Source organism: Ranitomeya variabilis, chromosome 4 (assembly GCF_051348905.1).
Source record: "Ranitomeya variabilis isolate aRanVar5 chromosome 4, aRanVar5.hap1, whole genome shotgun sequence".
In the NCBI taxonomy this organism is placed as follows: domain Eukaryota; kingdom Metazoa; phylum Chordata; class Amphibia; order Anura; family Dendrobatidae; genus Ranitomeya; species Ranitomeya variabilis.
Window position 1 is genome coordinate 102,384,525 of NC_135235.1, and position 14,388 is coordinate 102,398,912.

Here is a 14,388-nt window from a genome sequence, read left to right on the forward strand (position 1 = left end):
CTGTGCCAAAGAAAGGGAAAGTCAGTATGGGAACCTTCCACCTAAGCAAGTAAGGGTACGTTCACAGCTATCGGACATGCTGACGTTTTTCTATCTGGATTTTCAAGTGGAAAATCCAAAGCTGCATACAGCTATACATGGTATCACTGCAAATTTTTCTGTAAAATTCAAATGTAATCTGCAGCAAAACTGCAGAAACGAAAGTCCACAAATCCAGATAAGCATTATACTCAACCTCCCCGGCGCTTTCATGACTGCTTTTCATTTGCCCCCCATCATTTTTTATACATCCAAACATCAGTGATGACGAGCAGCAGTCACGAAGACGAAATGTCATCATGTCATCTATTATAAATATATTCCTAATCCTGTAGAAAGATTCTAAAGGAATCACTTCCCTTTATATAGAGAATTTGTCAAATTGTTTTGCTACTCAGTAGCATGATGTAGAGGTAGAGACCATGATTCCAGTGATGCATCACTTACTTTACTGGGTGCTGCAGAATTGATTAAAAACGAATCTGCTGCAGATTCAGCAGTTCTCTGAATGCCGAGCTCTGTATAACCCCACCCACACAACCGATTGGCTGCTGTGTACATTTGGCATAGACGGGAATCAGCCAATCCATGAAAGGGGCGTGGTTGGATTACCTGGCAGCAGGTCAATTAGTCCTCTAATTATAAAATCAGTTTTTATCAACAGGAGATTATCAAACTTAAAGAAAGCGGACTAGAAGTGACATCAATGGAATCGGTACAATTGTCTGACACAATTGTCACACAATGATGCATTTGTTCACTTTCTTATATTTTCTCTTACAGTTGCTGGTTATATTTCATGATACTGAACTGTAGCAGCTGTTTCAATTTTGTATCACTGACATCTGAATGTCACTTTTTTTGAGTAAACCTTCATATTCTGTATTATTTGAGTCCTATTCAGAAAATAGATAGGATGTGAAAACTGGATAGCACAGAAAACCCAAACTTGTGGAGGAGGACTGAGGCTTGGTGGTAGACACTTGATATCAATGGCCAGAGCAGACACATACTGTAAAGTTGAGACAGAACGTGTCTTCCATGTCATCTTCCATGTAGTCCAGCAGTTGCTGCATGCTCCTGAAAGATGAACATACTGGTGTTATAGCAACACATCTTTATCATTAATTCAATTCAGAGAATTTTTTTTTTAAAAAACGAACACGCAAAATTTCAAGATGGTCAACACACAGAACAAAGTCTGGAAATTTCATCCAAGATCACGAAATTGAAGTGTGCATGTAGGAGACACCACCACATTTGTGACTTTACAAAAAGAGGTTATACAGGATTTAAACAAAAAAGGGCTGAGTGCACGAAAAAAAAACATTAAAAACAAACAAAGGGGACCACTGGAGCGGCAATGTTTAAAGATTTATTACCACAAATGCAATTCACCCTATACTTTTGTACAGTACCCTGACTGATTAGGTCTTCTGAACGCTACATTAGTACAGTTGCCTGTGTTATTTTAAATCATTAAGCTCCACTGACATGCACTCCACAATGGAGGTGCAGAGCTGTGTTTGTTGCTGCTCCTGAGAGATCATTTACTGAGCCTGCAAATGTCGCTCTATTGGTGCATGTGATAATCATCTGCAATATGCATCATTACAGCAGCATTTGCAGTTTCACATCACTGGTCTGGTAAGTAACAAACATGATTCAATTCCTCTAAGCCACAGTACACAGTTACATCCTGCAAGGGATCCTTTTAGCCTCTCTATACAGAGCCACATCTTGCAGTATCTCTCTCCTGTCTTCCCCTCTATATAGAGCACCATCCTGCTGTACATAGCTCCTTTCAGCCCTATTCAGCAGCATATCTTTCCTCTAAAGCCCCTACATACACAACCCAATCCTAAAGTACATCACTCCTCTTAGTTACCAGCACACAAGCACTGCTGCTTTCTGGTATGGGCTCCCACAGTGCAATAAACGAGGCTCTGCCCATTCCCATGACATCTTCCATCACTGTAGAAGATCCTTTCTAGACAAAGGACAGCTATTGTGGCAGGATGCCAGATGAGAGGCTGCCATGTGCTGTATCGAACAGTGCCCCTAGAACTACAAGACTGTTCCAATGGCCAATGAAGGGCAAATAGAGCTTCGAGGGGCATCGCTAGAAAGGCGATATGATATATCCAGAACAGGGCTATATTTAATAAATATATATGCACATTATTATAAGACCACATTGTGATTTTTGGAATAATCCTTTATGCATTGGGTATATTCTTTTAAAAAGCATTCCCTGCATTTAGTCAATTTTGGGTTTTTTCTCCAGACAACCTCTTTGATGTACATAAAAAATGTGAAAAAGGGTTTTTAAAACAACTTGGCTAAAATAGGTTCACAAAGTTACAGACCTTAAAGGGGTTGTCCTGCCTTAGGCTATAAGCCTGTAGTCACCCTGTGACTGCAGACTTGTGAATCCTCACATCGCACGCACTTCATGCCGTGATGTTTCTCCTGTGCCTGAGGCGGCAGCGTGTCCACAAAGTATGTGTGCGGTTATGAACCAACTAGATGGATACTGCCTCACTCAATGCAAGTGCAAATCCAGACACAGTCTAGTTGGATCGTGGCCAGAAATATGCAAATAATATAGCTGCAGTCACATGATCGCTTACTGCCAGCAAATCTTCACAGGGCGAAAGATGTAAGGATTCACAGGTCTGCAGTCACAAAGTGACTTGTAGCCCGAGGCCGGACAACCCTTTTAAGTCTCTGATGGTCTTCACATCCTGTTCAGATTTCTGCCAAGAGCACAATGGATGGAATTTAAGGATTCAAATCCATCATATACAGTGGGGCAAAAAAGTATTTAGTCAGTCAGCAATAGTGCAAGTTCCACCACTTAAAAAGATGAGAGGCGTCTGTAATTTACATCATAGGTAGACCTCAACTATGGGAGACAAACTGAGAAAAAAAAATCCAGAAAATCACATTGTCTGTTTTTTTTTATCATTTTATTTGCATTTTATGGTGGAAAATAAGTATTTGGTCAGAAACAAACAATCAAGGTTTCTGGCTCTCACAGACCTGTAACTTCTTCTTTAAGAGTCTCCTCTTTCCTCCACTCATTACCTGTAGTAATGGCACCTGTTTAAACTTGTTATCAGTATAAAAAGACACCTGTGCACACCCTCAAACAGTCTGACTCCAAACTCCACTATGGTGAAGACCAAAGAGCTGTCAAAGGACACCAGAAACAAAATTGTAGCCCTGCACCAGGCTGGGAAGACTGAATCTGCAATAGCCAACCAGCTTGGAGTGAAGAAATCAACAGTGAGAGCAATAATTAGAAAATGGAAGACATTCAAGACCACTGATAATCTCCCTCGATCTGGGGCTCCACGCAAAATCCCACCCCGTGGGGTCAGAATGATCACAAGAACGGTGAGCAAAAATCCCAGAACCACGCGGGGGGACCTAGTGAATGAACTGCAGAGAGCTGGGACCAATGTAACAAGGCCTACCATAAGTAACACACTACGCCACCATGGACTCAGATCCTGCAGTGCCAGACGTGTCCCACTGCTTAAGCCAGTACATGTCCGGGCCCGTCTGAAGTTTTGCTAGAGAGCATTTGGATGATCCAGAGGAGTTTTGGGAGAATGTCCTATGGTCTGATGAAACCAAACTGGAACTGTTTGGTAGAAACACAACTTGTCGTGTTTGGAGGAAAAAGAATACTGAGTTGCATCCATCAAACACCATACCTACTGTAAAGCATGGTGGTGGAAACATCATGCTTTGGGGCTTTCTCTCTGCAAAGGGGCCAGGACGACTGATCCGGGTACATGAAAGAATGAATGGGGCCATGTATCGTGAGATTTTGAGTGCAAACCTCCTTCCATCAGCAAGGGCATTGAAGTTGAAACGTGGCTGGGTCTTTCAACATGACAATGATCCAAAGCACACCGCTAGGGCAACGAAGGAGTTGCTTCGTAAGAAGCATTTCAAGGTCCTGGAGTGGCCTAGCCAGTCTCCAGATCTCAACCCTATAGAAAACCTTTGGAGGGAGTTGAAAGTCGTGTTGCCAAGCGAAAAGCCAAAAACATCACTGCTCTAGAGGAGATCTGCATGGAGGAATGGGCCAACATACCAACAACAGTGTGTGGCAACCTTGTGAAGACTTACAGAAAACGTTTGACCTCTGTCATTGCCAACAAAGGCTATATTACAAAGTATTGAGATGAAATTTTGTTTCTGACCAAATACTTATTTTCCACCATAAAATGCAAATAAAATGATAAAAAAACAGACAATGTGATTTTCTGGATTTTTTTTTCTCAGTTTGTCTCCCATAGTTGAGGTCTACCTATGATGTAAATTACAGACGCCTCTCATCTTTTTAAGTGGTAGAACTTGCACTATTGCTGACTGACTAAATACTTTTTTGCCCCACTGTATATGGATACTCTAACTATTTAAATTAGACATCAGAATGTAGAATTTACACAAATATCATTAAAGGGATTCTGTCAGAACAAAATGACTGTCCAAACCAAGCACAGAACGTTGCAGGGAGGCATAGCCCTAATAATAATAGTAACATTAGGGACCAAAGCCATTGTTGTATTTGCTAGAAATTGTTCTTTACTCAAACAAGCTAATGATGTGCTTGGTGCACCCTGGGTGTAGCTGAGCAGTTCACTGCATCGTCTATGTGTTTTCCCATCAATCTCTTCCATGATTGGCAGCTCTGACTGACAGGAGTCAGAAAGGGGACAGAGCAACTCATTAGCATATCTGAATAAACAATAATGGTTATCATTTCTATTGCTGCTGTGCTTGGTTTGAACAGTGATTTTGTGCTATTATAGCAGAATTTTCCCACAAAAGAGCTTAGTGAGATAGAACAGATCACTAGTTTTAATATACATTAAAAGGTTACTTAAAAAAATGGTCCAGTTAGTTACATTGAAAATGGAGTCCAAACTGTAGGCAGCCAATTCTAGAGCAGGAGGAGCTAAGCAGAGTGATAGATTAGTTTAGCAAACAATTGTTTAGGGCTCATAGCACTGCTTGAACAGTCGCTATGCTATTGAGCAACTCTGAGTTGAACAAAGTTTTTCGACTTTCCCGGCTGCCATACACTTCTGGTGTTGAATCATACCAACTGAAGAATGCAACAAATTCATAAAAGCCAGTTTTACCAGTTTGGGGCCTTCGTGTAGCCCTGTCTTTATTGATTACAAATCTACACTTATTTTTTAGTTTGAGTTAACTATGCGGTCGTATCAGTGAGTAACAACTTTCCTTCTACAAGTGGGCATGCACAGATAAACGTCAGTCAATGTTTAGGACCAACCACATGACTTAAATGTCAAAAAGATCAGAAATATAAAATTATAAAAACCAAGTTATAGTGATTCAGTATACTGTGTATCACTCTGCTCAGTCTTATGCTCTATATCAGGGATGGGGAAACTCATCGTTGTGGGCCGATGACCGGGGACCGCAGTGCTTGGGCCGGTGGCCCTTTAATTTCTTCTTGCTCTGTGAGGCCGCTCATGCAGGGTTCACTACTGATTGCGGAGGTGTATACAATAAAAGATTATGCCCTGACACCAGTGCCAGGATGTACTTTGTGGGTGTAGGTAGCTTGCGATTTGTACGGCCCCAGAAGGATGGTATGAGTATCTAAAAGGCCCTTGCCAGAAGGTTCCCCACCCCCGCTCTGTATCATGCCACCTGCAGATTGAACAGCATTTTCAATGTGACCACTTCACTTTAGTACAGTTGCTATGTTTTCACTAACACTGGAGGTTGTCAAAGTGTTTTTTTTCCATTCACACCATACTGTAAATCAGATGAGAAGTGATAAAAGAACTTCCACAGCAACTCTTTAAATTCGAAAGTCGCATCCTAGTAAATTACCCCAAAGAAACAACTATTTCTTATTAATATTTGGAATCACCTGCCAACATCTGGCGTTAGCTCCTTTAAATCATCCAATGTCGGTTTCCTCTTTAAAAGTTTCTTATATAAGGCCAAAGGGAAATGAAGGTCAACAATTGCAAAATTGTAAATCGCTAAGCCACAAACCACACCGATGAGATGGAACAAATTGCTGTCCTCAAAAGTCTGGAAGAAACAAATTTATTATATGGCAAAATATATGCAATATTAAAAAGCACTACTGTAACATTGTGGAGATCAGACTGAAAGAATCCATTGTGTCTTTCTCCTGAAACAGCTGGCTTATTTCAAGATAACTTAAGCAAAGTTGACATTTCCTTTTATGGACGCATTCCTTCTGTGTTGTAACCTTTTACCTACATACCAGAAATTGAATCTTATCTCTAGTATAGACTGTTATTGTATAAGGATGTGAAATATGAGCGCTTGTACGCATGTCTGTAAAATGTTTAACTTTTTTCTATATAAAAGGAGGGGGTACAGCCCAGTGAGTCAGACGTGCTCCTGGGCTTCCCCTGTATATGATCACACAACCTTTTGTGCTGCGTGTCATTTCACTGGGATCCCTACCTCTAGTAAGCCAGGGACTGAGAAGGACTTAACATTACTCTGGCGCACCGAACAGGGACCTGAGGTGAGAGTATTTGCTCGAGATTTACCTGCGGATACGGACAACGGAGATCTGGGATAATGGACGGCAAATGAACTGAAAAACCTGGCCAGGTAAGAGACATTATTAGTTCTCTTTTATCTGCCCTGTATTATCCGAAAGATCTCTATGAGCCGTGTCACGCTGGGTTAGTCTAGTAGTGAGTAGATACCTATAAAACTCGGGTTACCATATTGTATAGACTTATGAGTCCTGTCCCTGGCAGTGTGTGAACAGTGTGAAGGTTGTGGTATGTTGTGAAAGAAGAGCAAAAGTGCGTAGAAAAATAAGCCGAAATAGTTGGGGTATAAGCCTTATACATGGAAGTCAGCCTAACTGGGTCATGTGGTTGCGTTCTTCTTCTCCGCCCATGCTTGACTCTTATTAAGTGCTTAAACCTCCTGCATTTCTGGATAAGGTTTGATAGAATGAGCCCAGGACGCGGTTTCATGAGCCTGGGACAAGTATGCTAACTGACACAGAAAGTTTTGTGATCTGTATGGTGTTGCTGAGTCTGTTTGCGTGCATAATAGCACTTAAGTACGTCCTGCATATTAGAAGAAATGGAGCAGACGAGCCTTTCAATATTTTAGCTCCCTAGGAGAGAAGGCAACGAGACGCCACCAACAGAGGAAGTGGTTGTCCAAACGTCACCTAGGGTAGTCATAGCTAATATTGAAAAAGAAAAATGGGAAATAAACAGACAAAAACCGTCTTAGGACAAGTGGAAGCAGCAGATATCATACAGGAAAGATGTGGAAAGATAGTCAGAAGGCAGATTAGGAGGGTAAGAGAAAAATTGGGAATTTCAGAAGCACTTATGTTCAGTACAGAATGGGAAAAACTGAGTAAAGAACGAGGTGGAATTATCAAAGACAATGGGTGGGAAGAAATCATACATTGTATGATAGAGGTCTCAAAAACAGCTAAAGAGGAGAATTGGAAGTACGATCCAGACACTTCCAAATGGATCATGGGGAAGGGAAAAAGTTGTGACATAATCCCGCCACCTTACCTAGATCCAAAAGCCCAATCATTTGTACCATCTGGAAGAGCAGAAGGAGGAAAACAATTTCCAGCCTTGTATCCCAATCTTGGTGGGGTAGGAGGATGGGAATGTTCACACTGTGGACAACAAAATCCAGATTGGAGAAATGATTGCCTAGCCTGTGGTACACCTAGATATGGCGCTGTACTTGCCCCTGTTAGGGTAGTACCAAGACCCTTTAGGGAACCTGGTGCTGACGGGGTAATGAACACCAGATATCATCAGACCAGACAATACTTTCCTTGGTCCCCTGCTGAGGGTATGTCCCTCCTGCATAATGCGCCTGATCCCACTCAATATCCTATCCGATTTGCGCAGTATATACAACAAATCATGCAGACTCATGCTGGGGTCTGGGCGGACGGGGAAGAATTATGTAGAATGAAAATGTCCCCCGGACTTTTTCAGGAATTATTGACACACCTACAGCCCAATAGACCAGTGGCAGAAGGGGGTGCCTTACAGACAGAAGCATCAGGTACCCAGTTCACAGAGGCATTAATAATTTTCATGAGAGGAAAACAGAGGGAAAGGGGGTCTACAGGTGTGATTATGCAGAAATTTGGGCAAAGTATTGAAGAATATAGTCAAGAACTAGAAAATAGCTTTAGGGATGAAGGATTGGATTTGACTGATGCTTCAGTAAGGAGACTTTTTACAAAACAATTGATAGAGGGGCTAGATCCGAAAATCAGAGAAAAATTTAAATCCTCTACTCCAGATTGGAGAACAATTGAACAACCAAATATTGTGAAACAACGATGTTTAGGAATAGTCATGGATATGAGAGAGAATCGTAAGCCTGTTAGAATAGCACAAGCTAATACAGGAGGAAGAGTGAGACACAATTTTTCTTGCCACTACTGTAAAAAGCCAGGTCATTTTCAAAGAGAGTGCAGGAAGAAGTTGGCAGATATAAAGTCAGGCAAATTTGTTCCCAGAAATAACCCTCCCCAAACGGACAACCAGCAGAAATCTACCATCATAGATGGTCCCATACCAGATTCAGATTGACTCGATGTGTTACAAACTTCCCTACCAGCTAGAAGACCTATGATACAGGTGAATGTGGGGGGGAGAGAGATTCCATTTTTGATAGATACAGGTGCAACTTCCTCAATTTTGAATCAAGATTTTCTTCCGAATCCGGAAGATATTTCAGAACAAACAACTTTTGCTGAGGGTTATGATGGGGTAATTCGAACACTGCCATATACTGTGCCCCTAGAGGTCTCATTAGGACCTAAATGTTTTGCATCCAGATTTTTGTATGCCAGAGGTGCCCCAACATGTCTGTTAGGAACTGATGTACTAAAGAAATTAGAAGCTAACATCAATTTTAGGGAAGATGGCACAGTTATGCTGACTATCCCTGATGATGCAGAATCATTAGAACAATATGTCAGAATTCAGGCTTTTGAGGATTATACTGAAGAAAAAGAGTACACTACAGATCTAGATCTCTCAATGGTCCCAGAAACACTATGGGCACAGGGTGACACTGATGTGGGATTATTGCATATCTCTCCTGTAAAATTATCTGTGCAACCAGGAACTGTTCTCCCACAGCTCAGACAATACCCTGTGAGTGCCCAGCAGGAATTAGCAATTACAAAACAGATAGAGGGATATAGAGAGAAAGGAGTTTTGGTAGAGATACAATCACCTGCTAACACTCCTCTGTATCCAGTCAAGAAGAGAACTCTTGATAAGGGTTCTATGCCCAAATATCGTATGGTACATGATCTAAGAGAAATAAACAAAGTTCTAGATCCAATCACCCCAGTTGTACCCAATCCTCATACGTTACTATCACAGATACCAGCCAGTTCTCAAGTGTTTACTGTAATAGATCTTTCAAATGCATTTTTCTCGGTTCCTTTACACCAAGATAGTTGGCATTTGTTTGCATTTACATTTAAGGGCAAACAGTTGGCGTGGACACGCCTTCCACAGGGAATGATACACTCCCCTACTCTTTATTCAAATGCCCTACAAACAGTTCTTCAAAGGTTTGAACCTGAATCACAGGTAGTAATTTTGCAGTATGTGGATGACCTACTACTTTGCTGCCCAGATCTAGAAACTGCAGAAAGGTCCACTGTGAGTTTACTATGTTTTCTAGAAAAAGAAGGGTGTAAAGTGAATAGACAAAAGCTACAAGTTTGTCAGATCAAAGTGGTCTTTCTAGGTCATTGCATTTCTCAAGGTAAAAAGCATCTTACACCTCAAAGAACTGAAGCAATAAGACAGATGAATGAGCCTAGAAATCATAAACAGCTACGAGCATTTTTAGGAATAGTGTCTCATTGTAGACAATGGATTATACATGCCAGTCAACTAATGCAACCACTGTATGACTGTGTAAAAAGTGAACCTTATTTGTTGACAAAAGAAGGTCAGATTTCGTTCCAACAATTAAAAGATGCCCTTGTTTCAGCTCCAGCGTTAGGGCTACCAGACTACACCAAACCATTTCAGCTTATGGCTGCAGAAGTTGATTCCCATGCTACAGGAGTTCTTACCCAGAAGCATGCAGGGAAACAAAGACCAATTGCATATCTTTCAGCAAGGTTAGATCCCGTAGCTAGAGCAGCGCCAACCTGTGTACGTGTAGTTGTTGCTGTCTCACTATTGTTGGACAAAGCATCAGAAATTGTCCTAGAGCATCCACTCACAGTTCAAACTACACATGATGTTTATGGGATATTAAACCAGGTCCAACCAAAACACATTTCCATGGCCAGACATTTGCGGCTACAGTGTTCTTTGCTGCTCCCCTCTACTATCACATTTGCAAGGCTTCAGACTCTTAATTTAGCAACACTGCTACCTCTCGAGTCTGAAGGGGGGAATAAGGACACTGATCCACACGCAAATTTTTTCCCTACAGACACACATGATTGTACAGAGCTCATTTTACAAGAAACAGCAGGCTTACCCAATGTATCCGAAACACCACTTCAAAATCCAGATTTAGAGCTGTTTATAGATGGTAGTAGGTTTGCAGATGACACAGGTAACTTCCATACAGGGTATGCAGTTGTGTCAGAATCTGAAACTCTCAAAGCAGAACCACTTCCACCAAAACAGTCTGCACAAGAAGCAGAACTAACAGCATTGATTGAAGCGCTAAAAATAGCTGAGAATCAGACAGCTAATATATACACTGATTCTAGGTATGCACATGGTATTGTGTTTGACTTTGGAGTAATCTGGAGAGCTAGAGGTTACATGACAGCGTCAGGACAACCTGTAAAACATGCTTCTTTGATCAAACAGATCTTAGAGGCTGCACAAGAAACAAAAGAAGTAGCAGTAATTAAGGTAGCTGCACATGTGAGACTCGACACTAGGGAATCTAGGGGAAATGATAGGGCTGACAAAGCAGCCAAAGCAGCGGCAGTCAAACCCTTACGACAGGTTCATACTGTAAACCTCACAGAAAATACTGAAGATAGACTGAGACAAGCACAGGAAGATGCAGGAGAAGAGGAGAGGGACAGGTGGAAAAAGGAAGGGGCAGAAGAACAAGCAGGAATTTGGAAGAAAGATGGACTAATATGTCTACCTAGAGCCTGGTACCCGATTGTAGTTGGTGGACTACACCACCCTACTCATGTGTCTGCAAATGCAATGACACTACTGGCAAAGCAAGTCTGGTTGGCTCCAGGTTTTGGCAACTACGCAAGAGACTATTGTGCTGCATGCGTTATATGCCTGGCACATAATCCCGGACAGACGACAAAGACCCCTATGAAGCACCACGTCCGACCTCTCTATCCGTTTCAGCGATTACAAATAGACTTTATCCAGCTGCCAAAAAGTAATGGGTATGAGTATGTGTTGGTGTGTGTGGACATGTTCTCAGGGTGGCCAGAGGCCTATCCAGTTCGGAAGGCTTCAGCTAAAAACACTGCTGTAAAGCTAGTTGCCGAACTGATACCCCGTTACGGTCTCCCTGAAGTGATCGAGTCAGATAGGGGTACTCATTTCACTGGAGAAATATTTCAAAATGTACTGAAAATGTTGGGTGTTGAAAGTCAGTTACACACTCAGTATCATCCTCAAAGTTCTGGTAAGGTGGAACGCATGAATGGAACTTTAAAATTAAAAATACAGAAAGCCATGGCTGAAACAGGAAAGCCTTGGACAGAATGCCTTCCACTGGCCCTTTACTCAATACGCAATACCCCAAGGGGTAAGACTAAACTGTCTCCATATGAAATTTTGTTTGGTAGGACTGCCAATTTAGGATGTTATTTTCCACAGCAACTTGTGTTAAATATTGAGTCATTGACTTCTTATGTGCAAAATCTTCAGAAACAATTAACTAAGGTGCATGCACAAGTTTTTGCTTCCCTTCCAGATCCTGACAACATTGAAGGAAGTCACAAGTTGGAACCAGGTGATCAAGTCTATGTAAAAAGACACACCAGAAAGGCTCTAGAACCAAGGTTTGACGGACCCTTCCAAGTCCTGTTGACAACACCTACATCAGTCAAGCTTGAAGGAAAGGCATCATGGATACATGCAAGCCATTGCAAAAAAGCAGGACAAAACTCATGATATTGATGTTAATAGTATTAACCACGACAAAGGCATGGGAAAGACTAAATTCTCTAACCCCTTTGAACAATAGATTCGTACAACATCATAGAAAATTAGTGCATGACTTGTTAAACAATACACAAACCCTGACAGATTGTTGGATCTGTACCCATTCACCGGTATCAGCCACAAGTATACCTTTTCTAGCAGTTCCCGTATCAGCAGAAGAAATATTCGCTTGGCCTAATTGTTCAGACAAACTGGCCAATAACCAAACTGGTAATGCTAGGCTGTGGAATACTACAATCGCCATACCAATTGTGGGATGGGTAGAATTTCCTTGGTGGCAGGGTAATCTCTCAGGGAGTAATACACATCTACAATATTTAGCATTCAAGGGAGGAAAATGGGTACCTAGGAATAAGACTGGATTAACTGATCTAGGACAGGTCCCCACTGAAAATCTACAGCTCAGTTTCAGTACAACCGTCCCTTCCTCTGATGCCTTCAAACCTGTAGTATTGGAAAGATACATACACAATAGAAATTGGGAACATTCTGAGTTGTTCCCTCAAGGTAATGCAAGTGGTTGTACAAGCAAACCGGGGAACCTGGTTTGTAATGAATCTGATGAGTATGACATTTAAATTAAAGGACGTACAACGACTCAGAGATCAGTATGACAAAGATAATGACCAGAATAAGGATAACTGGTGGTCAGATACCTTTTCTTTTCTTAACCCAGCCAACTGGTTCAGAGGAATCGGTGGGTGGGTTGCTGGGATTATGCAGAGCATAATACATATAGTTATGATTATTGTAGTCATATACGTACTATTCCAGATTGTGCTCAAGGGTATCTCAGTATGCACAGATAAACTTTGTGTAATAGATGCAAGAGTATAAATTAATATTACCGTACTAATTTTTGTTTTTATATTTTAGTATACTGCTAAAGAAGAAAATAATTTGCGATAGAAGAATTAATACTAGATTTGATTCTCTTATTAATAATATAAGTGTGTACATGTGTAATACCAAAAATAAAGGCTTTGTCTTTAGCCCTGTGGTAATAAATAAAAGAATATGTCAAAGGGGGGAATTGTGGAGATCAGACTGAAAGAATCCATTGTGTCTTTCTCCTGAAACAGCTGGCTTATTTCAAGATAACTTAAGCAAAGTTGACATTTCCTTTTATGGACGCATTCCTTCTGTGTTGTAACCTTTTACCTACATACCAGAAATTGAATCTTATCTCTAGTATAGACTGTTATTGTATAAGGATGTGAAATATGAGCGCTTGTACGCATGTCTGTAAAATGTTTAACTTTTTTCTATATAAAAGGAGGGGGTACAGCCCAGTGAGTCAGACGTGCTCCTGGGCTTCCCCTGTATATGATCACACAACCTTTTGTGCTGCGTGTCATTTCACTGGGATCCCTACCTCTAGTAAGCCAGGGACTGAGAAGGACTTAACAAACATTAAACAGACAATGTAAAAAGTTGCAGCAGAAATGTCCTTTTTGAAGAATTAATAAAAATGGAAATCGGAGACATGTTGTCAGAAGTTTATAGAATAAAAGAACAATTTACATTTTACTCAAAAATATACCTATAAAGAGAAAAATGAGACAAACTGAACATTTTGCAGTGGTCTCTTAATTTTTGCCAGAGCTGTATAGCACTGTGTATGTACTTGTTTATCATTCTCCCTTTCTATTCAGTTATTCATTTTTTTCTGCTCTTTGTAGAAACAGGAAGTCTCGTGTTCCTGCAGAAATCGTTCCCCTCTTCATCTCATGACCCAGCTGCTCCCTCCTCCCCCTGCCATAAGACTTTTGTAGTGACACATGACTTGTGCAGACAAAATTGACCTCCTGTTTCTACATAGAGCTTAGAAGGATTCACCTAGTCAGTTTTTAATCACGTGATGTCATAGACCTAATGAAAAAGATAAGAATTAGCTGCGTAGAAAAGCAAAATGAGAAATTGTAAATATCAGTGCCATCTAATATGATGACAGCATTATATTAAGATAAAAATTCTGATGGGAGTGTTTCTTTAACCCCTTCATGACCCAGCCTATTTTGACCTTAATGACCTGGCCGTTTTTTGCAATTCTGACCAGTGTCCCTTTATGAGGTAATAACTCAGGAACGCTTCAACGGAT

At 41.0% G+C, this 14,388-nt stretch overlaps 1 protein-coding gene across 4 annotated transcripts in view; it reads right to left on the reverse strand.

Moving 5' to 3' along the window:
• The window catches only part of HERC4 (HECT and RLD domain containing E3 ubiquitin protein ligase 4), a 158,131-nt gene that overhangs the window by 18,817 nt on the left and 124,926 nt on the right, over nt 1-14,388 (reverse strand). For all 4 annotated transcript variants that reach the window (XR_013214511.1, XR_013214510.1, XM_077258985.1 and 1 more), the window contains 2 exons: nt 5,969-6,135; nt 1,053-1,119 (listed from right to left, as the gene is read on the reverse strand). Coding sequence is in view for 2 of the 4 variants with exons in the window: in XM_077258985.1 (XP_077115100.1) it covers nt 1,053-1,119; nt 5,969-6,135 (234 nt within the window). In the remaining 2 variants the exon portion in view is untranslated. The remainder of the gene's footprint in view (nt 1-1,052; nt 1,120-5,968; nt 6,136-14,388) is intronic.